Source organism: Suricata suricatta, chromosome 17, assembly GCF_006229205.1.
Source record: "Suricata suricatta isolate VVHF042 chromosome 17, meerkat_22Aug2017_6uvM2_HiC, whole genome shotgun sequence".
NCBI classification, from domain to species: domain Eukaryota; kingdom Metazoa; phylum Chordata; class Mammalia; order Carnivora; family Herpestidae; genus Suricata; species Suricata suricatta.
In genome coordinates this window covers 23,669,982-23,694,816 of record NC_043716.1, presented here as the reverse complement: position 1 = coordinate 23,694,816, position 24,835 = coordinate 23,669,982, and the positions used below count along the sequence as shown (strand labels likewise).

The 24,835-nt window shown below is 37.6% G+C and overlaps 1 protein-coding gene and 1 pseudogene across 2 annotated transcripts in view; both read left to right on the top strand.

Moving 5' to 3' along the window:
* USP32 (ubiquitin specific peptidase 32) overlaps positions 1-24,835 on the top strand; it is a 228,218-nt gene that overhangs the window by 91,721 nt on the left and 111,662 nt on the right. For both annotated transcript variants that reach the window (XM_029927232.1, XM_029927231.1), the window contains exons 3-4: positions 15,547-15,652; positions 19,328-19,446. In XM_029927232.1, the coding sequence (XP_029783092.1) occupies positions 15,547-15,652; positions 19,328-19,446 (225 nt within the window). The remainder of the gene's footprint in view (positions 1-15,546; positions 15,653-19,327; positions 19,447-24,835) is intronic.
* LOC115283153 lies at positions 10,037-10,128 on the top strand (annotated as a pseudogene).

The following is a 24,835-nucleotide window of genomic DNA, read 5'->3' as shown; positions in this document are numbered from 1 at the left end:
TGGCCTCAGGATGTAGAGTTCTAAATATATCTATCAGTTCCATCTGTTTCAATGTGTTGTTCAAGTCCATTGTTTCTTTAGTGATTTTCTGTCTAGTTGATCTATCCATTGCTATAAGTGGAGTGTTAAAATTGCTTGCAATTAGCACATTCTTATCAATAAGATTGTTTCTGTTTGTGACTAATTGTTTATGTATTTGGGTGCTACCGAATTCGGTGCATAGATGTTTATCATTGTTAGCTGTTCCAGATGGATAGACTCTGTAATTATTATATAATGCCCTTCTTTATCTCTTGTTACTGCCTGTGCTTTAAAGTACAGTTTGTCCAATAATACATATGGCGACCTTGGCTTTTTTTTTGACTTCCAATTGCATGATAGATATTTCTTCATCTCTTTACTTTCAATCTGAAGGTTTCCTCAGTTCTAATATGCGTCTCTTGAAGACAAGAAATAGATGGATTTTGTTTTTTTTATCCATTCTGCTACCCTGTGTCTTTTGATTGAACATTTAGTCCATTTACATTCAGTGTTATTGAACGATATGAGTTTAGAGTCATTGTGTTCTCTGTAGGTTCATGCTTGTAGTGGTATCTCTGGTAGTTTGTGTTCCTTGCAAAATTTTCTTCATAGAGTCCCCTTTAGGATTTCTTGTAGGGCTGGTTTGGTGGTGATGACTTCTCTCAATTTTTGTTTATTTGGGAAAACCTTTATCTCTCCTATTTTGAATGGCTTGCCGGATAAAGGATTCTTGGCTGCATTTTTTTCTGTTTATCACGGTGAAGATTTCCTGCCATTCCTTTCTGGCCTGCCAAATTTTAGTAGATAGGTATGTAGCCACTCTGATAGGTTTCCCTTTGTGTGTTAGGGCCCTTTTATCCCTAGTTGCTTTCAGAATTCTCTCTTTATCCTTATATTTTGCCAGTTTCACTATGATATGTCATGCCAAAGGTCAATTCAAGTTACTTTTGAGGGGAATTCTCTGTGCCTCTTGGATTTCAATGTCTATTTCCTTCCCCCAAATTGGGGAAGTTCTTGGCTATAATTTGATCAAGCACCTCTTCAGGAGCTTTTTCTCTTTCTTCTTCTTCAGGAATTCCTATGATATGGATATTGTTCCCTTTGATTGTATCACTCAGGTCTCAACATCTCCTTTTGTGCTCCTGGATCAATTTCTCTCTTTCTCACCTTCCTCTTTTCCTATAATTTTGTCTTCTAATTCACCTATTCTCCTCTCTGCTCTTCAATATGTGCAGTGGCAGCCTCCATTTTATTATGCACCTCATTTATAGCATTTTTAACACATCATATCTATTTTGAATTCCCTACTCTTTGTATCAATAGCTTCTCTGATGACTTTATGCTTTTTTCAAGCCCAGTGATTAACTTTATGACTATTTTTCTAAATTGTTGCTCAGTTATGTTGCTTATATTTGTTTTGAGCAATTCTGTGGCTGTGTCTTCTTCCTGGAATTTGTTTAGAGGGGAGTTCGTCTGTTTCACCATTTTGGCTAGCTTTCTATCTCGTCAGTTTTAAAAGCTCGTTGTGCACTGTGCACCTGTTAGTATTGCTATATTAAAGGAGACTTGTTGACTGTCCAGGGCCTGTCTGTTCAGGACGTTGTCTTTTAATGGTGTCTCTCGGTTTCTCTTGTTGTGCCTTTGGTTATTTTATTTCCCTACTCAGTGATATTTGGGACTCTCTACCATGTGTGCTTTTGGCTTGTTTCTTGAGGGAGCCCCGAAAAGGAAAACAGACAAACACATAGGGAACAAAAGCATGCAGATGTACAGACAAATCAAACAAACAAGAAAACCAAAAGGGGAAAGAAAAGAAAAGAAGAAAAGAAAAAGGGGAGAGGGGGAAAGAACAAAAGACAAAGGACAGTATAAACGCACAAAACCAGCAGAGGGGAGAGCTAAGAATGAGATAATGGAAAATATTCTCATTAGCAAGAATTGATCTAATCATGTCAGTGCATCAATGTTGGTCTTTCCCAAGCTGGGGTGGTAGGGGGCGGGTGGGTGGGAAGAGAAAAGGAAAAAGAGAGAAAGGCTGCTCTCCAGCACAGAAGAGCATGGTTTGGTATAGGTTGGTCTTGCCTCCACTGCAGGTCCTGCTGGCTGCTCCCTTAGGCCCTGCCTTAGTGGTTGTGGGGAGAAAAATGGCGGTGCCCTGAGCCCTTCTAGAACCAAGCGTTGCAAGCCACTCTTTTGGGTCCCATCTCCCTGTGCCACGGGTGGGCCAAGTTGTATTTCCCAAACCCCACCTCATTTCCAAATCCTAGTCCACGCACTTTATTGCTGCCACCCAAGAGGAGATGTACTCCTGTAGCCAGGTGGCTTCCTAGCCAGGATTGAGTTGGGGGAGTCTGGTAGCAGTTTTCTCCTGGCTCTGCCTGGAATCTATGTGTCAAGGCCAAGGGAAGCCCACCAGCTACAGGGGACGGATTTCTCTCCCTCTGCCCAGCGGTTATATCCCTGTCCATCCCAGGCCAGGTTTTCTTCTTCTTCTCTAGAGACAGCTCTATGAGCGTTTTCAGCCTCTCCTCCTCTTCCCCTCATCTCTCAGCGGCTCTTTGCGCTCTCCCCAGTTCTGAGCGCTGTCTCTGGTGCTGAGTACTCTCTCTGGCTCTGAGCGTTCTCTGGGACTCTGCACTGGGGGTAGGGGGGTTCCCTCCACTCTGATACCCTCCCCCCAGCCCCAGCCCGTTTCTTATTTCCCCAGTTGGCACACCCTTAGGTACCTATCAGGCTGTCTTCTTTGTAGACTCCGTGTGTTTTCCTCCCAGTCTTGCAGATCAGAGTATTGTGGCTTCAGTCCTTAGTTTGAAGATAAGGGCGGGCAAAAATTACGGAGCTCCCTACTTCTCTGCCATCTTGCCCCCTCTTTTCTATTCTTTATTTTTAAATAAAGATCTTGTATCCAGTTACAATAATAACAAACACTTATGTGCTTTTTTTTTTAAGTAGCGTCAAGATATCCTTGCTATCCTTTGCACACCCCCTCTCAGCAATCCTAACAACAAAGCTGAGGTAATGAGCATGGCACTTCGTATTTCATAAATGTTAAAGCATTGTCAGTTGTAGTATAATCATTGTTTTAGATATAATTTTAGGGGGACGAGAAAAGGTATTACACATTAGATGTGTTGGATGCATCATGATTTCTGGAACATTAAAAAGCTGGAAAATACATATATGCCTTAGAATTCAGGAAATATGGTGATTTTCTTGGGCCCCTTTTCCTCATCTGTCAGATGAACTTTTGAACTTGGTGATTTAAGGAAGGTTATTAGTGTTCTTATATTTTGGAAGTGAGGTAACCAGTATGTTCCAGCATTTAAATGTTGGCTGTTGTTTTTATTATTATAAAAATAATTTATTAATGGAGTTTATGTTGGGCTAACTGGCAATATAAAGATTGAGATACACGATAGCATTTTGTCTGTAGTGTACAACAGTGTGTATCCGGTTCCTTTCTCCCATCTTCTGTGCTTGTCATGTGTATTCATTTTATATATGCTATAAACACAGTAAACTTTTACTGTTTTTCCTTTACACAGCAAATTATCTTTTAGAGCAATTAAAAATAAGAGTACAACTATATTTTCTGTGTACCTTCATTTATGCCATTCCCTACTCTTTTTCCTTTGTATAGATACATGTGTCTGGTTTGGTTTTATATTTCCTTCAGCCTAAAATACTTTCCCCTCTTTTATGTGGTGCAGGTTTGTTGGTAATGACTTATTTCTTTTCATTTTCTTGAAAAAGTCTATTTGACCTTTTTTTTTGAAAGATATTTTCTCTGAGCATAGTGTTCTCAGTTTTTTCTTCTTGGTTTTGTAATCTTGTCACTTGACTGTCTTCTGGCTTACATAGTTTCAGTGAGAAATGTTTCTCTCAATGTAGTACATCTTTTTTCCTCTGGGTGCCCTAAACATTTTCTTTTTATCTTTGGTTTTGAGTAGTTTGAATAAGTTTTGTCTAGTTGGTTTAGGGGTAGGGTTAGAGGTATAATTTATCCTGCGTGTTCTCTGAACAACTTCTGTCCTATGGTTTTGTGTCTTTATTAGTTTTGGAAAATTCTCAGCATTTATGTCTTTGGACATTTCTTCTCCATTCTCTTTTACTTCTAGGATTACAACTGCATGTGGGTTAAATCATTTGATTATCCCACAGCTCTTGAATTTTCTATTTTGTTCCTTCCTTCCCATACATTTTTTTCCTTCTGTTTCATTTTGGACAATCTGTTACTTTGTTTTGTTGCGTTTACTACTGAATCATTCCAAAGCTTTATTGAACTCACTATTCCTGTGTTTTTCTTTGCTTCCTCATGTAACTTACAATTTGTGGTTGGAAGATGAATGTTTTATGTTTGACAGGAGACACTGGGGGAAATGGTATTTATCCCTGGCTAGGTCTTTAGTATGAGTAGTTGAGTTAGTCTAGTCTGTTGGTGAGCTGTATTTTGTATTGCTGTACTTAGCCACAGAGCACTGTAGGCTTCAAATTCCAGTCTAGGGTTACCTTTTTAAGGGTGAGTCTCATTTGCCAGAGGATTTTTCAAATGTCTGCTCTACTTTCAACTTTTTATCTTATTTTCTTGTTGTTTCAGTACCTCAGAAAGAGTCTCTCTGGATGCTCTTCCTTCCCCAGCTGTAGACTGATATTATTTATTCCTCAGTGTTTGCTAACACAGCGGTGGAAGTGGGTGAGGGTGCTAGTTTGGGGGGTGCATTCTGTTTAATGTTTTTGTTTCAGTTTAAAGCTGTGACAGCGTATCCCCACTTTTTAGTGATTCTGCCTTTTCCCAGTGGCAGGGGATATCTCAAGGTCTAGGCCTATGATGTTTTCTACCCCTGCCTTAGGGATAGAGGTTTTTTCTGTTACTTTCCTCCCAGTTATGTGGTTTATTTTTAGTTATACCAAGTAAAAATAGTTATTCCACAAAGTATATTTGTTAAGGTTTTCGTAAAAATTTTTAATGTTTATTTATTTTTGAGAGAAAGAGACAGAGTGTGAGCCCGAGAGGGGCAAAGAGAGAGGGAGATCTAGAATCAGAAGCAGGCTTCAGGCTCTGAGCTGTCAGCACAAAGCTGGATGCAGGGCTCGAACTCATGAGCGATGAGATCATGATGTGAGCTGAAGTCAGACTCTTAACCAACTGAGCCACCCAGGAGCCCCTGTTAAGATTATTTTTAATAAACTGTTTTTTATGTTCTGATCTGGAGCCATTTCTCTAGGCTAGTTTTTGCTAAGCTTTTCTATCAGTGGCACCAGAGATAAATAGTTTTTGGCATCAGTTGTCAAGAGAGTTATTAAATATATTTGTAAATATCACTTAATATATATTTTCAATTTTCATATTACTATGTAAATTTTATTTCTTGAATCATTAGGTTTTATTGAAGTATAGTTGATATGCAATGTTACATTAGTTTCTGGTGTACAACATAGTGATTGAACTTCTCTATACATTATACTATGCTCAACACAAGTGTAGCTGCCGCCAATCACTATACAATACTGCAGCAATACCAATGATATATTCCTTATGCTGCATCTTTTATCTCTGTGACTTTTTCATTCTGTAGCTAGAAGCTTGTATCTCCCACTTCCCTTCACCCATTTTGCTGATCTTCCCACCCTGCTCCCCTCTGGTAGCCATTAGTTCTTTGTATTTATGGGTCTGTTTTTGCTTTTTGTTTAGATTCCACATCTAAGTGAAATCATATGAGATTTGTCTTTCTCTGACTTATTTCACTTAGCATAACACCTCCTAGGTCTATCCATGTTGATGCAAATGGCAACATCTCATACCTTTTTTTATAGCTGAGTAGAAGTCCCGTGTGTGTGTCTGTTGTGTGTATACACAAACCACATCTTTTTTTTTTTTTTAATTTTATGTTTATTTTTGAGAGAGAGACCATGTGAGCGGGGTTGGGGCAGAGAAAGAGGGAGACACAGAATTGGAAGCAGGCTCCAGGCTCTGAGCTGTCAGCACAGAGCCCGACGTGGGGCTCAAACCCATGAACTGTGAGATTATGACCTGAGCCGAAGCCGGATGCCTACCTGACCGAGCCACCCAGCCCCCTCAAACCACATCTTTTGTATCCATTCATCTATCAGTAGATATTTGGGCTACTTCCATAATTTGGCCATTATAAATAATGCTGCAGTCACTATAGGAGTGTATATATCTTTTCAAATTAACGTTTTCATTTTCTTTGGGTAAGTAGCCAAAAGCTGTACCTATCCAGTTTTCCCAGCACCGTTTTATTAAAGAGGCTGTTACTCTCTTGTTGTGTATTTGTGCCTCTTGTCATAAATTAATTGACCATATAAGTGTGTTTCTTTTGGGGCTGTCCTGTTCCATTGATCCATATGTCTGTTTTTATGCCAATACTCCATTGTTTTGATGATTATATTTTTGTAGTTTATCTTGAAATATGGGACTTCCATCTTTGTCCTTCTTTCACAAGGTTGCTTTGGCTATTCAGGGGTCTTTTGTGGTGCCATACAAATTTAATATTGTTTATTCTAGCTCTATGAAAAATACTTGGGTCATTTTTTAAAATTTCTTAATGTTTATTTTTGAGAGAGAGGGAGAGAGAGTGCAAGCAGGGGAGTGGCAGAGAAAGAAAGGGAGCGATATAATCCGAAGCAGGCAGAGCCTGACACAGGACTCGAACATATGAACTGTGAGAGAATGATCTGAGCCAAAGTCAGATGCTTAACTGACTGAGCTGCACAGGTGCCCCATAACTATTTGTATTTTACTAGGGATTGCATTGGATCTATAGATTGCTTTGGGTTTGAACTATTCTTTAATTATGCATTTTTTGACAAAAATTTTGCATGGTAGAAATGGGTCAGTTTGTTTTAAACAACATAGCACTTTTGACACAGAATGTGTGGGTGTTTTCCCTATATCAGTCAAATCTTTCAACTTTCTGGACACCAACTAGATGTCCTATAATTTCAGTTCAATTCTGAGATAAGTGCCTGGAATTAGTACAGACCTAGCAGGTCTGCTCCCTCCTTCAGATGCCAATCACCAGACCTGGAACTCTGGTATTTCTGACCAATTAGCTGTAAATCTAGGGTTCCTATGACCCCCTCTTCGGGTTTGATAATTTGCTAGAATGGCTCACAGAATTGAGGAAGGTACTTTATTTACTATTACCAGTTTATTTTTATTTATTTTATTTTTAAATTTTATTTTTAAATTTACATCTCAATTTAGTTAGCATAGTGCTAACAGTGCAACATAGTGCAACAATGATTTCAGGAGTAGATTCCTTAATGTTCCTTACCCATTTAGCCCATCCCCTCTCCCAAAACCCCTCAAAGCAACCCTCTGTTTGTTCTCTATATTTAAGAGTCTCTTATATTTTATTCCCTTCCCTGTTTTTATATTATTTTTGCTTCCCTTCCTTTATGTTCATCTGTTTTGTATCTTAATTTTCCTCACATGAGTGAAGTCATGTGATATTTGTCTTTCTCTGACTAATTTTGCTTAGCATAATATTTTCTAGTTCCATCCACGTAGTTACAAGTGCCAAGATTCATTCTTTTTGATTGCCAAGTAATACTGTGTGTGTGTGTGTGTGTGTGTGTGTGTGTGTGTGTGTGTGTGTGTACCACATCTTCTTATCCATTCATCCATTGATAGACATTTGGGCTCTTTCCATACTTTGTCTATTGTCAATTGTGCTGCTATAAACATCGGGGTGCATGTGCCCCTTTGAAACAGCACACCTGTGTCCCTTGGATAAATACCTGCTAGTGCAATTGTTGGGTCATAGGGTAGTTCTATTTTAAATTTTTTGAGGAACCTTCGTACTGTTTTCCAGAGTGGCTGCACCAGTTTGCATTCCCACCTGCAATGCAAAAGAGATTCTCTTTCTCCACGTCCTCACCAGTATCTATTGTTGCTTGAGTTGTTTATGTTAGCCATTCAGTCTGACAGGTGTGAGGTTTTGATTTGTAGTTCCCTGATGATGAATGATGTTGAGCATTTTTTCATGCGTCTGTGAGCCATCTGGATGTCTTCTTTGAAAAAGACATTTGGCCATTTCTTTACTGAATTATTTGTTTTTTGGGTGTTGAGTTTGATAAGTTCTTTATAGACTTTGGATACTAACTTATCTGATATGTCGTTTACAAATAACCTTCTCCCATTCCATCGGTTACCTTTCAGTTTTGCTGATTGTTTCCTTTGCTGTGCAGAACCTTTTTATTTTGATGAGTCCCAATAGATCACTTTTATTTTTGTTTCCCTTGCCTCCAGAGACATGTTGAGTAAAAAATTGTTGTGGCTGAGGTAAAAGAGGTTTTTGCCTGCTTTCTCTTCAGATTTTAATAGCCTCATGTCTTACATTCAGGTCTTTCACTCATTTCGAGTTTATTTTTGTGTATGGTTTAAGAAAGTGGTCCAGGTTCATTCTTCTTCATGTCACTGTTCAGTTTTTCCAGCAACATTTGCTTAAGGGACTGTCTTTATTCCATTGGATATTCTTTCCTGCTTTGTCAAAGATCAGTGCTCCATACATTTGTGGATCCATTCCTGGGTTCTCTTTTCTGTTCCATTGATCTGAGTATTTTTTCTTGTGCCAGTACCGTACTGTCTTGATGATTACAGCTTTGTAATACATCTTGAAGCCTGGGATTGTGATGCCTCCAATTTTGTTTTTCTGTTTCAGGATTGCTTTGGCTAGCTATTCGAGGTCTTTTCTGGTTCCATACAAATTTTAGGATTGTTTGTTCTAGCTCTGTGAAGAATGCTGGTGTTATTTTGACAGGAACTGCATTGAATATGTAGATTTCTTTGGGTAGTGTTGACATATTAACAATATTTGTTCTTCCTATCCAGGATCATGGAATATTTTCCCATTTTTGTGTGTGGGTGTGTCTTCAATTTCTTTTATAAGCTTTCTATAGTTTCACTGTATAGATTTTTCACCTCTTTGGTTATGTTTATTCCTAGGTATTTTATAGATTTTGGTGCAATTGTAAATGGGATCAATTCCTTGATTTCTATTTCTGTTGCTTCATTTGGGGTGTATCAAAATGTAATCAATTTCTGTGCATTGATTTTATGTCCTGCGACTTTACTGAATTCATGGATCAGTTCTGGTTGTTTTTTGGTGGAATCTTTTGGGTTTTCCATAGAGAGTATCATGTCATCTGTAAAGAGTGAATGTTTGACTTCCTCCTTGCCTACTTGGATACCTTTTATTCCTTTGTGTTGTCTGATTGCTGAGGCTAAGACTTTGAATACTGTGTTGAATAACAGTGGTGAGAGTTGACATCCCTGTCGTGTTCCTGATCTCAGGGGGAAAGCTCTCAGTTTTTCCCCATTGAGAATGATATTAGCAGTGGGTCTTTCATACATGGCTTTTATGATCTTGAAATATGATCCTTCTATTCCTATTTTCTTGAAGGTTTTTATCAAGAAACAATGCTGTATTTTGTCTAATGCTTTCTCTGAATCTTTTGAGAGAATCATGTGGTTCTTGTCCTTTCTTTAATTGATGTAATGTATCACATTGATTGTTTTGCAGATATTGAACTAGCCCTGCATCCCACATATAGATCCCACTTGGTCATGGTGAATAATTTTTCTAATGTATTATTGGATCCGGTTCGCTAGTATCTTGTTGAAGATTTTTGCATCCATGTTTGTCAGGGAAATTGGTCTGTGGTTCTCCTTTTTAGTGAGGTCTTTGTCTGCTTTTGGAATCAAGGTAATAATGCTGGTCTTATAGAATGAGTTTGGATGTTTTCCTTCCATTTCTAGTTTTTGGAACAGCTTGAAAGAGTAGATGTTAACTCTTCTGCAAATGTTTGGTAGAATTCCCCTGGAAAGCTATCCAGCCCTGGACTCTTGTTTTTTTGGGAGATTTTTTTCTTTTGTTTGTTATTATTATTATTATTATTAATTTTTTTTTTTACTAATTCCATTTGTTTATTGGTTATGGGTCTGTTCAAATTTTTCTATTTCTTCCTGTTTCAGTTTTGGTAGTTTATTATCGCTTCTCGGCCTTTTGGCTAAGATCAAGTGTAGTTTTGGTAGTTTATATGTTTCTAGGAATTTGTCCATTTCTTCCAGCTTAACCATTTTATTGGCATATAATTGCTTACAATATTCTCCTATTATTGTTTGTATTTCTGCTGTGTTGGTTGTGATCTCTCATTCTTGGTTTTATTTATTTGGGTCCTTTTCTTTTTCTTTTTGATCAAACTGGTAGGAGTTTATCAATTTGTTAATTCTTTCAGAGAACCAGCTTGTGGTTTCATTGATCTGTTCTAGTGGTTGGTTTTTTTGGTTTGTTTGTTCTGTTTCAATAACAATGATTCTGCCTAGTCTTTATTATTTCCTGCCTTCTGCTGGTTTGGGGTTTTATTTGTTGTTCATTTTCCAGCTCCTTGAGGTATAAGGTTAGCTTGTGTATCTGAGACCTTTCTTCCTCCTTTAGGAAGACCTGGATTGCTATATACTTTTCTCTTATGCCTGCTTTTGCTGTGTCCCAGAGGTTTTGGGCTGTGGTGTTATTATTTTCATTAGCTTCCTTGTACTTTTCAATTTCCTTTTCAACTTCTTGGTTAGCCCATTCATTCTTTAATAGGATGTTCTTTCATCTCCAAGTATTTGTTATCTTTCCAAGTTTTTTCTTGTGGTTGATTTCGAGTTTCATAGCGTTGTGGTCTGAAAATATGCATGGTATGATCTAAATCTTTTTGTACTTGTGAAAGCCTGACTTGTGTCTCAGTATTGATCTATTCTGGAGAATATGCCATGTGCACTGGACAAGAATGTGTGTATTCCACTGCTTTAGGATGAAATATTCTGCATATATCTGTTAAGTCCATCCGGTCCAGTGTGTCATTCAAAACCATTGTTTCCTTGTTGATTTTCTGTTTAGATGATCTGTCCATTACTGTAAGTGGGGTGTTGAAGTCCCCTGCGATTATAGTATTATTATCAATAAGTTTCATTATATTTGTGATTCATTGATTTACATATTTGGGTGTTTCCACATTTGGAGCATAAATGTTTACAATTATTAGATCTTCTTGGTGGATAGACCCCTTAATTATGATATAATGCCCTTTTTCATCACTTGCTACAGTTTTTATTTTAAAATCTAGATTGTCTGATATAACTATGGCTACTCCAGCTTTCTTTTGTGGCCATTAGCTTGATAGATGATTCTCCATCCCCTTATTTTCACACTTGATCTTAGCCAAAAGGCCAAGAAGTGATTACATCTCCTTATTTTCATTCTGAAAGTGTCTTTAGGTCTAAAATGGGTCTCTTGTAAACAACATGTAGATGGATCTTGTTTTCCTATCTATTCTGTTACCCTCTGTCTTTTGATTGGAGCATTTAGTCCACTGATGGTTAGAGTGAGTACTGAAAGATATGTTTATTGCCGTTATGTTGCCTATAGAGTTGGAGTTTCTGGTGGTGGTTTCTGTTCTTTTCTAGTTTTTGTTGACTTTTTTTTTTCTTCCTCCCTCCCTTCCTTCCTTCCTTTCTTTCTTTCTTTTTCTTTTTTTGGTCTTTTCTCCCCTTAGAGTGTCCCCCTTAAAGTTTCTTGCAGGGCTCGTTTAGTGGTCACAAACTCCTTAAATTTTGGGGGGAAACTTTTTAACTCTCCTATTTTGAATGATAGCCTTGGTGGATAAAGAATTCTTGGCTGCATATTTTTCTGATTCAATACATTGACTATATCCTGCCACTCCTTTCTGGCATGCCAACTTTCTGTGGAATGGTCTAATGTGAACCTGATGTGTCTTCCCTTGTAGGTTAAGGACTCCCCACCCCCACCCCCCTTTACTCCTTTCAGGATTCTTTCCTTGCCTGAGTATTTTGTGAATTTGACTATGATATGCCTTGTTGTTGATGGTCGGTTTTTGTTGAATCTAATGGGAGTTCTCTGTGTTTTCTGGATCTTGATGTCTGTGTGTTTCCCCAAGTTATGAAAGTTTTCTGTTATGATTTGCTCATAAACCTTTTAACCCTTTTTCTGTCTCTTCATCTTCTGGGACCCCTGTGATTCTGATGTTATTCCTTTTTAATGAGTCATTGAGTTCTCTAATTTTAAATGGTGCTCTTTTGCCTTAATCTGCCCCTTTTTTTATGCTTCATTATTCTCTGTAAGTTTGTCCTGTCTATCGCTGATTTGCTACTCTGCTTCATCCATCCTTGCCACCATGGCAAATCCATTCAAACTGTAGCTGTTATAGCATTTTAAAATTTCATCCTGACTTGCTTGACTTCTTTTATCTCTGCAAAAAGGGATTCTGATGTATTTTCAACCCCAGCTAGTATTCTTATTATCGTGATTCTAAATTCTGTTGCAAACATCTTTTGTCAGACATCAGACGTCTGTGTTGATTAAGTTGTTGGCTGTCATTTCTTCCTTTTCTTTCTTTTGGGGTGAATTCCTCCTTTAATCATTTTGAAGGAAGAAAAAGGAATTAATAAAGTACAAGAAGAAAATAAACAATTAAAAACAACACAAAAATTCAAATAAAGGATGCTATGTCCTAGGTGTGTTTTCATTTGGTTGAAAGAAACTTGATAGATCAGAGAAACTGGAAAAGATAAAAGAAGTAAAAGGAAAAGGAAAAAAAAGAAAACTTCTGAAAATTTGAAAAAATGAATACAATAAAATAGAATAAAATGAAATGATGGAAGTAAAATTTAATATAAAAATTTACAAAAAATAAAAACTATAGTAGAAAAAATTAAAAGGTTTTTTTAAATAAAAATGGATAATAAAAATAATTTTTTTCTTTCTGTATTCAAGAATAAGAAAAGAAAAAAAGAAAAAAAATTGAAACAATGGACCAGCAAACAGAGTCCAATATGAATGTTTTATTTCTGGTTTCCTCTAGAAGTCAAACTATGAAGCACTTTATAGTCTGTAAATTAAGCAGGCAGAGACTTGTGTTCCTCAAGAGTGTGTTTGGCCCAGCTTGGTGGGGCTTAGTGTAATGGTTCCATTCTCCACTAGGTGGTGCTGCTTAGCATACTGAGGTGGATTGTTGTGGCATTGTAGGTGTGTCTGAGCAAGCCTGGGAGGGGTGAAAATGGCATCACCCAGCTACCCAGTCTCTAGTATTAGAACTCTGTGCTCTCCCCTACTGGCAATCAAGCATCCCTCCTTTGTCTCCCCTTCCTTCCATTCCCCATTTCTACATTGTCTGTGACGAATCCATCAGGCTGCCAGGTGGCACCTCCCTCCTGAGTTTTCTCTCAGGTGGGGCTATTTCCCAAACCGTCACTTCTGAGGGACTGCAGCTTTGACCTGTTCTAATTCTCTGGGGGAGGGTGTTGCTGAGCAATGGCTGGAGGCCGGCCTGCCCCCAGGAATGTTCACGAGACCGTGCTGCTGCTGCCGGTGCCCAGACACTGTAGCCAGGAGCCAGCCTGTCCCAGAAAACATTCCTGTGATCATGTAGCAGCAGTGTTTCCGGGATTTGGCAAATTACAACACACATCTGGCGCCAGGCTTCACCCTCAGTGTCTTCACTCCAACACCAATGAATGTGGCTGTTCTCCAGGATCCACTAGGACCTTTGCCTGTGGGGAGGCCACACCACCTCTATCAGAGGTCCTCCCAGCAGGAAATCACCTCTCCCTGTATGGCCTGAGGACCCTTTGGACCTCATACTTTGCTCCTGGGGTTTCCTTCCCAACAGAGCTCCGCCAGGTATTGAGCTATGGAGTTTCAGACTCTGCACTCCCCCTGTTTATAATGGAATTCTTAATGGGATTTAAACCTTCACCTTTATCCTTTCTCCCTTTTTTTATTCAGTCCCTGCTGCTGTTTCCACTGTTCTTTTTTCTCTCCAGCTACTTCCCAGGTAGGGTGCTATTCCTGTACCCCTCTCCCCTCTGCCCTCTTCTTTGCAACCAAAACCAGTTCTCTGCCCTCTGAGGCTTCTCTCTCCCCCAGTTCACCTCTCCACTGCCTGTACCTGGCCGTTGTGTGGTTCAGGTTGTGCACATTGTTGTGTTAATCCTCAAGTCAGTTTTCTTGGTATGCAAAATGGTTTGGTAATGATCTAGTTGCATTTCAGGGAGGAGAGACACAAAAAAAACTTCAATGCTGTTTTGTCGTCTTGGCCCCTCCTCCTATTACCAGTTTATTTTAAAGACTACAACTCAGTAACAGCCAAATGGAGAGATGCAAGTGGCAAGGGGTGGAGGTGAGGAGGGATGGAGGTGGTATGCAGAACTTCCATGCCATCTCTGGATGTTCCACCTGCTAGCACCTTGTTGAGTTCACCAACCCCTGGTTTATCGGTTTCTAATGGATGTTCCATTATGCCAGCATGGCTGATTAAATCACTGGCATTGATTGGCTGTTGGTGATTAAATAAACTCCAGCCACCCTTCCCTTACTGAAGATTGGGATGTACTCCTGAATATTCTAACCCTCTAGTCACATCTTTTCCTCTGACTACTAGCTCACGTTTTCTGAAGCTTTCTAGTGGCCCACCAAGAGTCATTTTATTAGCATAAACTCAGATATGCATGAAAGGGGCTTATTGGATAAATAACAATTCTTTCATCTATATCATTCAGCAAGGATTTTAGAAGCTCTTGTGTCAGAAACTTGGAGGTAGATCAAATATGTATTTCTTATTATATCACAGTATCACCTTAAACATTCAGTAACGAATTACTAACTGAATGAATTTATGTCATTTTGTTCTTCTTTTCTTGTGCATGGCTTTACTTCTTTGATTACTATGATACTCATTTGTAAGAGTGTATAAAACGTCTTTAGGGATTTCTTTATTTTTTACTTTTATAAAGTCGAATGTATTTGACATATAACATTGTGCAAATTTAAAGTATACAACATGTTAATTTGGCATATTTATTGCAATACGATTGCCATTCCATTTTTGAACATTCGGTTAGAGGATGTCGATCTTTATTTTTTTCAAATGTTTATTCACTTTTGAAAGACAGAGACAGAGTGTGAGTGGGAGAGGGGCAGAGAGAGAGGGAGGGACAGAATCTAAAGCAGACTCCACGTTCTGAGCTGTCAGCACAGAGCCCAACTTGGGGCTCAAACCCATGAACCTAGAAATCTTGAGATTATGACCTGAGCTAAAGCCAGACACTTAACTGAGTGAACCACCCAGAGGCTCTAGATGTCGATCTTTCAAATCAAAATGTATATGAGTTTTACAGAGGTTGAAGGAAATTCTGTAATTACACAAAATTCTTACCACCTTATTGGGGCTTCTGAAGGGGAGGACATTTATCTTCTTTGACCTTGATAAGGATTCCAAACTGAAAGAATATTCAGTGTGTGAGCCAGTGACATATGTGCAGTAGAATAGATAAAATATATTTTTGGCTGAGTGTACTAACAAGATGTATAGCATCATTTTATTAAAGTTTACCAGAGCCTTGTTTGGAGATAAAGGTAACATTTGGTAAAGGTGGTATAAGCCTCAAATTCCTCAACAACTGAAAACTCTAATGTTGGCTTTGTCATTTTCTCCTAGGTGATTTACTGTTCTTTTGGTGGAACATCCAAAGGACTGCACTTCAATAACTTAATAGTTGGACTTGTCCTTCTTACAAGAGGCAGAGATGAAGAGAAAGCAAAATGTATGTCTTTTTATTATCTCAAAATGATACTACTACATTTTTTGTGCAGAATAATTTACCAGAAAATTCTGATGACAGTCAAAGCATTTGAGTTGATATTTCTCCAGAGAAGATACATAAGTAGCCAGTAAGCACTTGAAAAAAATGGTCAACATAAACTTACTAGGGAAACATATGTTGAAATTACAGTGAGATACTACTTCATATCTACCAGGATGACTAAAATAAAAAATACAGGAAATAATTGGAGTTGGTAAGGATTAGAAAAGTTGCAGTCCTCATACATTGCTGCTGGGAGTGTAAAATGGTATCGTCACTTTGAAAAATTATTAGGTAGTTCCTCAAACTGTTGAACATTGAATTAATTACCTATGACCCAGGAATTCTATTCTAATGTATGGTCACCCCAAAATTGAAAACATATATTCATTTTAAAAAATGTACATGAGTATTCATGGCAGCACTGTGCACAGTAGTCACAAGATGGAAACAGTCTTGTTATCCATCAACTGATGCATTCAACATAAACAAAATGTGATATGTCCATACAATAAAATACTCCTCAACAGTAAAAGAATAAATACTAATGCTGCAACATGGATGAACCTGAAAATAGTATGTTAAAGTGATAAATGCCTGTCAAAGTAGGCCGCATAATATGTAATTCTGTTTAGATGAATTGTCCAGATTAGGCAGATCCATAGAGAAAGTAGTTTAGGGATTGCCAGAGGCTGGCAGGGGAGAGGAAAACGGAGAGCAGCTACTAATGAATGTAGAGTTTCTTTTTGGGGTGAAAGTTTTATTGAAAATTCCCCCAGAGAAGGAAAGAAAATGTTTTGCTTTGAAAATTCCTAGGTTTTAACCCTTGGCCACCAGATGCTGGGTCTTTCTTCTTTCTTTTGTAATCTGCCTTCTGACTGCTTCTCCTAAATTCCTCAGAATCTTCTTTCTTACATCTAAATTTAGGCTGCTCTTTTTAATCTGTTTCTTATTTTTATAGTTTTATTGAAATATAATTGACTTACAATAAAATGCACATATATAAAGTATAGATTTGATAGGCTTTGAGACATATATATACTCACATTATCACAGTTAAGGTATTGAATGTATCCATAAACTCATTTGGAATTTAACTATGATCCTGGTTTTTCAAATTAGCATTCCTCTGCCAACAAAGAGATACTGTGACTCCAGGCAGCCAGTAATTAAAAATAACCTTTGGGGGGGCATCATAAACACAAACATATCTTTTAAAGTTTTTCTTTACTTCCTTTCTTCCTTCTTTTTTTTTTTTTTAAGAGGGGGTGATAGTGGGGAAGAGTGGGGGGGGTGAGGGGAAGAGAGAGAGATAGAGAGACTATCTTAAGCTGACTCAGTGCGGAGCCTGACACGGGACTCAGTCTCACAACCCTGGGGTCATGGCCTGAGCCAAAGCAAGAGTCGAGTTCAACTGACCGAGCCACCTAGGTACCCTGAAAGCTTTTCTTTATTTTTAGTATACAGTTATATTAGGTTCCTAGGGCTACCATAACAAAGTACTGCAAACTTTTGTTAAGTGTCTTAAAACAACAGAAACTTATTTCATAGTTCTGGAGGCTAGGAGTCCAAACTGAAGATGTTAGCAGAGCCCTGCTCCCTTGTAACCTATATGGAAGAATCCTTCCTTTTTTCTAATTTCTGGTGGTGGTTGTCCTTGCTATTCTTGGCTTGTGCATCACTCTTAATTTCTGCCGATCTCCTTACATGGTTTTCTTCTGTATTTGGTCTTCTTTTATAATCAGTCATATTGGATTAGGACCCACCCTAATGACCTGACTTTAACTTGATTACGTCTACAGAGACCCTATTCCAAATAAGGTCACATTTGTGGACACTGGGGTTAGGACTTTACCATCTTTTGGTGGGACATAGTTCAGCCTGTAACAGGTGGTCAGAACTCTCCAGCAGATACTCCCCCTGAATCCTCCATGGGATGCTAGAAGGCAAGCAGGAGAACCCCGTGGGCCATCACAGGGATGGAATGTGTCTTACATATTTTTATCTTCTGTCTTTTAAATAAGGTCCCATTCATAGGTATTTGGAGGTTAGTGTTTCAACATATCTTTTTGGGAGATACAGTTTAACCCATAACTAATATTTCAAACATACATATAATATGTACATCCACCCAGCTTTATTATTTCTTAACATTGTGTCCGATTTATGCTAGATCTTATTTTTTAGGAAATAAAATATTAACAGCCAAGGTGGGGCTGTCTCTCTGTGTCTCTGCATGGTCCCATTCCCACTCTTCCCTTCACAGCAGTCACCACTCTCATCAATATAGTGATCTTTTGTTCCTCACACAGATCTTTCTACATTTATGACATATTATATATCTTTAAACATATCTTCACTTGTTTTGCAGATTTTAAGCTTTTTAAACTTTTTTTAAGTTTATTTATTTATTCTGAGAGAGGGAGAGAGAGCACAAATGAAAGGACAAAGAGAGAGAATCCCAAGCAGGCTCACAAACCGTGAGATCATGACCTGAGCTGAAGTCAGATGCTTAACAAACTGAGCCACTCAGGTGCCCCTAAACTTTTTAAATAAGTAGTGCGTGATACAGATTATTTTACAATTTGCTTTTTCCCTGAATATTTTTTAAGTTTATTTATTTATTTTGAGAGAGAGAGAGAGAGCATGTGCAAGGGGCAGAGAGAGAGGGAGAGAGAGAATCCCAAGCAGGGATTGAGCACCAACGTGGAGCTCAATCTTAACCATGAGATCATGACCTGAGCTGAAACCAAGAGTCAGATTCTTAACTGACTGAGCCACCCAAGCACCCCTTCCCTGAATAATTTTGATATTTATCTATGTTGAAGCACTTAATTCCTTTATTCTGACTGCTATATAATATTTCATTGTGTGTGTGTATCTCAGTTTACCTATTTTCTTACTGATGTTTATCTTTTTTTCCCCTAAGTTTTGCTATTACACATAATACTCCAGTGAACATTGTTGTTCTCATGTACATGTATGAAAGTTTCTTGAGGGTGGAGGTCAAGTTGCTTAGAAGTTGAATTTCTAGGGGCACCTGGGTGGCTGAGTTGGTTGAACAACTCTTGATTTCGGCTCAGGCCATCATCCCAGGGTCATTGGATCGAGGCCCTTATCAGGCTCCATACTGAGTGTGGAGCCTGCTTGGGTGTCTCTCTCTCCCTCTCTCCCTCTCTCCCTCTCTCCCCACTCCCTTCCTCCCTCCCTCTGTCCCTCTCCCCCACTCGTGCACACACATATACTCTCTCTCTCTCTCAAAATAAAAAAAATCAACAAAAAGTTGAATTTCTGGCATACATCACTTTTGATAGATTTTGGTAAGTTACTCTTTAAAGTGGTTGCAGTAATTCATACTCTCATTAACAACGTACAGTGTTTTCTATTTCTTCCAATTTATTGCTGTCACTTTGTATGTTATACCTAAACATTTTTGCAAATTTGATGTTAGAAAAGAGCACATTGCTTTTTTAATTTGTGTTGTTGGGTTTTTTTAAGGAATAAATTAAAATTTATATTTGTTAAGTGCTTGGCACTAGTAGTCACTTAGTAATATTTACCTCTCTCTTCCCTCTCTACTACTGACAGGGTATATTTAATCAATGGTAAGTTTAATTTACTCTTTTTTTCTCTTAGACATTTTTAGTCTTTTTGCAAGTGAATCTGGGAGCTATGTTATACGGGAAGAAATGGAAAGAATGCTCCATGTGGTGGATGGTAAAGTCCCAGATACACTCAGGAAGTGTTTCTCAGAGGTATATTTAAAGATTTACATTTCATCCCTACCTGTTTCAAAGTATTAACTCTTAGTTATATAATGAGTTTAGCTATGATCAATAGATATTTATGTGCAGCATATTCTTGACATTTTTGTTGTTAATGGTTGATGTTTCAATTATTTGTGTGCTATTCTCAAAGGTTCATGACATTTATTACAGTATTTGTGAATCTTAAAATTCCCAACTCTACTTTAAAGACAACTGTCTATACTTATGGTGAAACACACTCTCGCATTCTTAGACCAATACATACACACTCACTGGTGATCTATGTGCCATTGCTTTTCATCTTATAGTATATCCGTGGCGTAAAGCCATTCTGTGACTGTCACCCATCAAGGCCTATTTTATCACTTATTTGACACCTGATTTGCATGGTGAAATATATGGGTCTGAAAAGCCTGTCATTTTCTTCAATTTTCATAAAATAATACATTTTCATTGTAGAAAACTTAAACTGTAGAAAATGTGTATCTTTAACAGAGAAAATTCTTTTTTTCCCTTCTTTTCACAGGTCTGCTAACATGGGAAATTCCCTAAATGATGGTAGAGTAAAAAAACCCTTATAGAATTTTCTGATGCTTTCCTGCAGCACACTCAATGCTGCATGATTCCTTATGGGTGGCTGTTTAACCCACTTGCATTTCACAGATATGACAGTCCCTCACTGCTGTGGGTTTTATTCATTTTAGTTTAGTCACTTTCCTAACTATAGAGGCACTATATGCATATATCTGTTTTTCATAGCTCTTTGGACTCAATAGCTTTAATTTTTCACTGCTCTGGCTTTGAGTTTCTTCTGTGTTGATAGCACCTGGAGATTTATGTATCTTGCTTTGAGCTTAGCTATACAGTTTTTAGTAATGGTTATGGTATTATATTTTACTCCATGTTTCTGTGTTTGGTCCAAAAGAATTGACTTCCTACACTGGAAGTTCCTGTGATAATATTTCAGTACTTCAAGAAACTAGGCTATGGTTTTCGTCTCCAGTAACAAAACATTTTCTGTTCACAAAAGTAACCCAGTCTTTGCAGGCCTGATTAATTGAATTTTTCACACAGATGGCAAACGCATTAATACTCTATACATTTTTGGGGAAGAATGTATATTTTTCTTAGTAAGTTTTATGCACACATTCCCATTTTATAGATGGGCATTAAATATGGTTAGCTACCCAGTTCTCTAAAATTTAGGCACAATAGCAGGTACATATATGAGGTAATAATTAGTACTTTAGGGTAAGCGGTCATAGGTGGTCTTGGGGAGGAGATAGCAGAGTGTTGGTATTTTGTAGAGGATAGTTGGGAAAGGCTTGTCACATAAAATGACATTTGAACCAATAATTTAAAGGAAGAGCAATCTAACTATGCTGATATTTGGAGGCAAACATTTTCCAAAAAGAGAATACAGCAAAGGCCTAAAGTTGGGTGTGTGCTTGACATGTCCAAGGAACAACAGAGGAGCCAAGTGAGCTAGGTTAGATTAAGAGACCAGTAGAAATTACAGAGATTGGGGAAGGGGGTGGGATGAAGCGGGGAGATTGTCTATGGCTCTAGGATAGTGTCAGTTCTTTGACTTTTCACCCTGAGTGAGGTGGAATGAATTAGAGGGTTTGGGGCAGAGGAATGTATGATTTTTTTATGTTTATTTATTTTTGAGAAGCAGATAGCGACAGAGCACAAGCAAGGGAGGAGCAGAGAGAGAGGGAGACACAAAATCAGAAGCAGGCTCCAGGCTCTGAGCTGTCAGCACAGAGCCCGATGCCAGGCTCCCCACAGACCGTGAGATCAAGACCTGAGCCAAAGTTGGATGCACAACTGACTGAGCCACCCAGGCGCCCGATTTTTTTTTTTTTTTAAACATAATCATTTTGGCTGTTTTGTAGAGGGTAGGCTAAACAGAGTCCAACCAAGATATCTATAAATAATCTAGGTAAGAGTTGATGGTTGTGTAGATCATAATATAGCAGTGAGGTGGTGAGAAGTTTTCAGATTCTGTATTTATTTTGAAGGGAGAATTGATAGGATCTTATGTGGATTATGGGCTGTGACAGAGAAGAGGATGACTAAGTGTTTGGCTTGATTTAGTAAGTGAATGGAGTGTCCATTAATTGACCAAACTACTAGAAGGGGGGTTTGATATCAAGAGAGATTTAGGAGATAAGTAAATTTGAGAATCATTTTAGACATTAAACTAATGTCAACTGTGCTTTTTAATATATAAATTAGAGTTCAGGGGATAGGATTTGTTGGCTAATAGTTGAGGATGAGATCATTTTAGAGTGAGTTTAGGTAGAAAACATATTGGAAGACTTTTACTCCAGTGTTTAGAGATTAATAAAATCAAAACAGGAGCCTAAGGAATAGCCTGCGAGGAGAACTAAAAGAGAATGGTGTCCTGGAAGCCAAGTGATAAAAATATTTTAATAGAGAGGAATGTTTATATCAAATAAACTGTGAAAGGTCAAATGAGTTGATCTTTGATCACTGAGAAGTGTTCATTAGATTTGGCAATGTAGAGGAGGGTCATGGGTGGAGGTCCTGTGGGGTTAATAAGAAAAATGACTGGAGTTAGTATACCAAGAGAAATTTGCTCATAAGAGAAAATAGTCAAGAAGGAAGGTAGAATGCTTAAAATTGCATTTAAAGGAAAGGGAACAGTTATTATAATAAAAAGTTCATAAGACTTGTTTGTTAAGTCTGCAGTTAAGTGTTGTATGAAGGACAAGATCTTGTGAAGAGGAAAGATCAAAGAAATGAGAGGCCCTGGTTTTGGTATATCATGTAGATGGCTGTTTATATCACTAGATACCTGTGGTTGGTTAAAAAAAAAAAGAAAGAAAGAAAGAAAGAAAGAAAAAGGAAAAAAAAGCCTACCGTAAATGAGCTAATTTTTATCTGATTCAACTATATATTATATTTATTTGCTGTAATTTCTGAGTAATGTGTCTAATTGTGTCCAAACCCTTGCTTTTCAAGTTACCATGTTTCAATGAGTCTACTTATATTGGAATAGAATTATTTGGACCTCCCATATCAATGCTTTGTGGGGTTTTTGTTGTTGTTTTTTTGCAGTCCTAAAAAACTGCCAAAATTATAAAGAGAAGCACTTTCGCTAAATGATGTGGACCTAGCACCTAGGTTTAAGTGACATGGAGTAGGTTTCAGCTTTTTTTTTTTTTTTAATATTTTTTCATATTTGTTTATTTTTGAGAGAAAGAAAGAGAAAGCTTGAGCAGGGCAGGGGGAGAGTAAGAGGGAGGCACAGAATGCGAAGCAGGCTCCAGGCTTTGAGCTGTCAGCACAGAATCTGACGTGGGGCTCAAACTCACGAACCGTGAAATTGTGACCTGAGCCGAAGTCAGAAATTTAACTTGCTGAGCCACCCAGGTGCCCCTCAGCTCTTTCTATCTTATGCTTTTATTAGCCTTAAAAGATGAAGTTATCATGGAATCCACATGAGAGCTGTATTGTTCTTTTCTTACTGTATATTTTCTTTGGTTGTCAGTTTTTAAGATGGAAATTCATATTTGTATTGTTCTTTAAAGATGTGTCAATTTTGGAGGGTCTGTTTATTTTTAGTGCCTTTTATGTTTTTGGATTTTTTTTTCTAAACTGCTGTTATGACAGTTTATAAAAGGAAGCTTTGCCTTTGCCTCCTTTTTTAGAAGACACCCATGACTCAAAAGCATAGTCAGGTTTAACAGATAGAATTTTGGTGCTACCAGTTATGCAGTGATCTGAATGGACAGGTGGGTTTCAGTGGTTACTTTGTATTGCACTAAGTCAGCCAGGAAGTGTAGTGTATAGCTTAGGCTCAGAAACTTTGGACTACCTGGGTTTAATCACATCTCTGCCACTCTGTAGTCAAAGATTATTTAACTTTTGAAACCTCAGTTTTCTCATGTATAAAATGGGGATGACTATAGTATCTACTATAGAGTGTTGCTTTGAAGATTAAATTAATATAAAATGTTTGGGGCTGCTTGGCTGGCTCAGTCAGTGGAGCTTGTAACTTGATCTTGAGATTATGAGTTTGAGCCCCACGTTGGGTAGAGAGATTACTTAACAATAAAATCTTAAAAAAGAATGTTTAGAACAGTGTTTAGGGAATTGTAAATACTCAGTATTTAGTATATGTGAAGGTGGTAGAAGTGCCTATTATAATGTACATGGCAGCCTTTTGCCTTCTTAGTACATGAGGGTCATATTATAACAACATCTTAGCTTCACTGAAACCATTGATGCTACATGTGTCATTGTATCTATGATCCCATTGATTACAAGATGTACTTTTATGTATTATGAAGAAAGAAAAGACCTGCCAGTTTTAGTTGAAGGATACTCTTGGTTTGAAAATTCATCCCAGTGTCAGAGATGTTAATGTGTAAAAATGTACATGAGCTTATTCGATTTATACTACTAATCCTTTTTCTAAACTGAACATGAGGAGCAGAGAGAATATGGATATGATCCCTAATCTCTAAACATGTTGGCAATGTCTTCACATGTCCCTGCAGCAAGTCTGAATGCTATATTCTTCTGTCAGAAAAACAAGACTGTCAGTGTTGTCTAGATGTTTTGATTGCACTGTGAAATGTTCTGAAACTACTAAGCTAAGCATATTGCTGTATTTTAATAGGATGCTGCCAAACAGAAATTATGTTTATCATATCTCTTTTAGGTTAGGAATTATTTGTATCCCTTAATATTTCTATCAGGAATAGGCCTGATAGGCTCCTGAATCTCATTCTTCATTGTATTTCCATGTGGGTTGGTTTTCTCTTTTTCTCAGCAACATCTGGTTCTAATTCACCCTTGGTCCTCTTGTCTTCCAGATTAAGAAGTTGACTTGTACAGCTATGTCATGTTCTTTCTCTTCTGAAATTTTTTTTTTAATCCAGATGTAGATGACAAAATACTTGACTTTAAAGCAAAGAAACAGCAATCTACTTGTTTCTTTTTGTATTCTAATTTGCTTGAAAATACATGTTTTCAGTGATGCCTTCTAGAATAGGGCTCCTGAATAGTTGTTTTTAATTTGCCAATGAAATTTTAAAAAATATTTTAGTATCATACATATTTAATTAAAATATGCTAATTTTGAAAGTTTAAGGTGCTGAAGAAGAGAGAGAAGGCAAATAAAAAAATTGGCCTTATTAAGTATAGAAAAAAATACACTTTACTGATTTCAGAATATACCTTAGAAAATAAAATGTGACTTATTAGTAGCAGTCCACTGCTTTAATGAATTGATGAAGTAATTTACAACTAACATATAGATTTTATGCAAGTGGAAGTTCTAAAAGTACAATTATTTTTAAAAACAGTTTGATTTCCAAATATACACCCTGTAGTGTTAGAT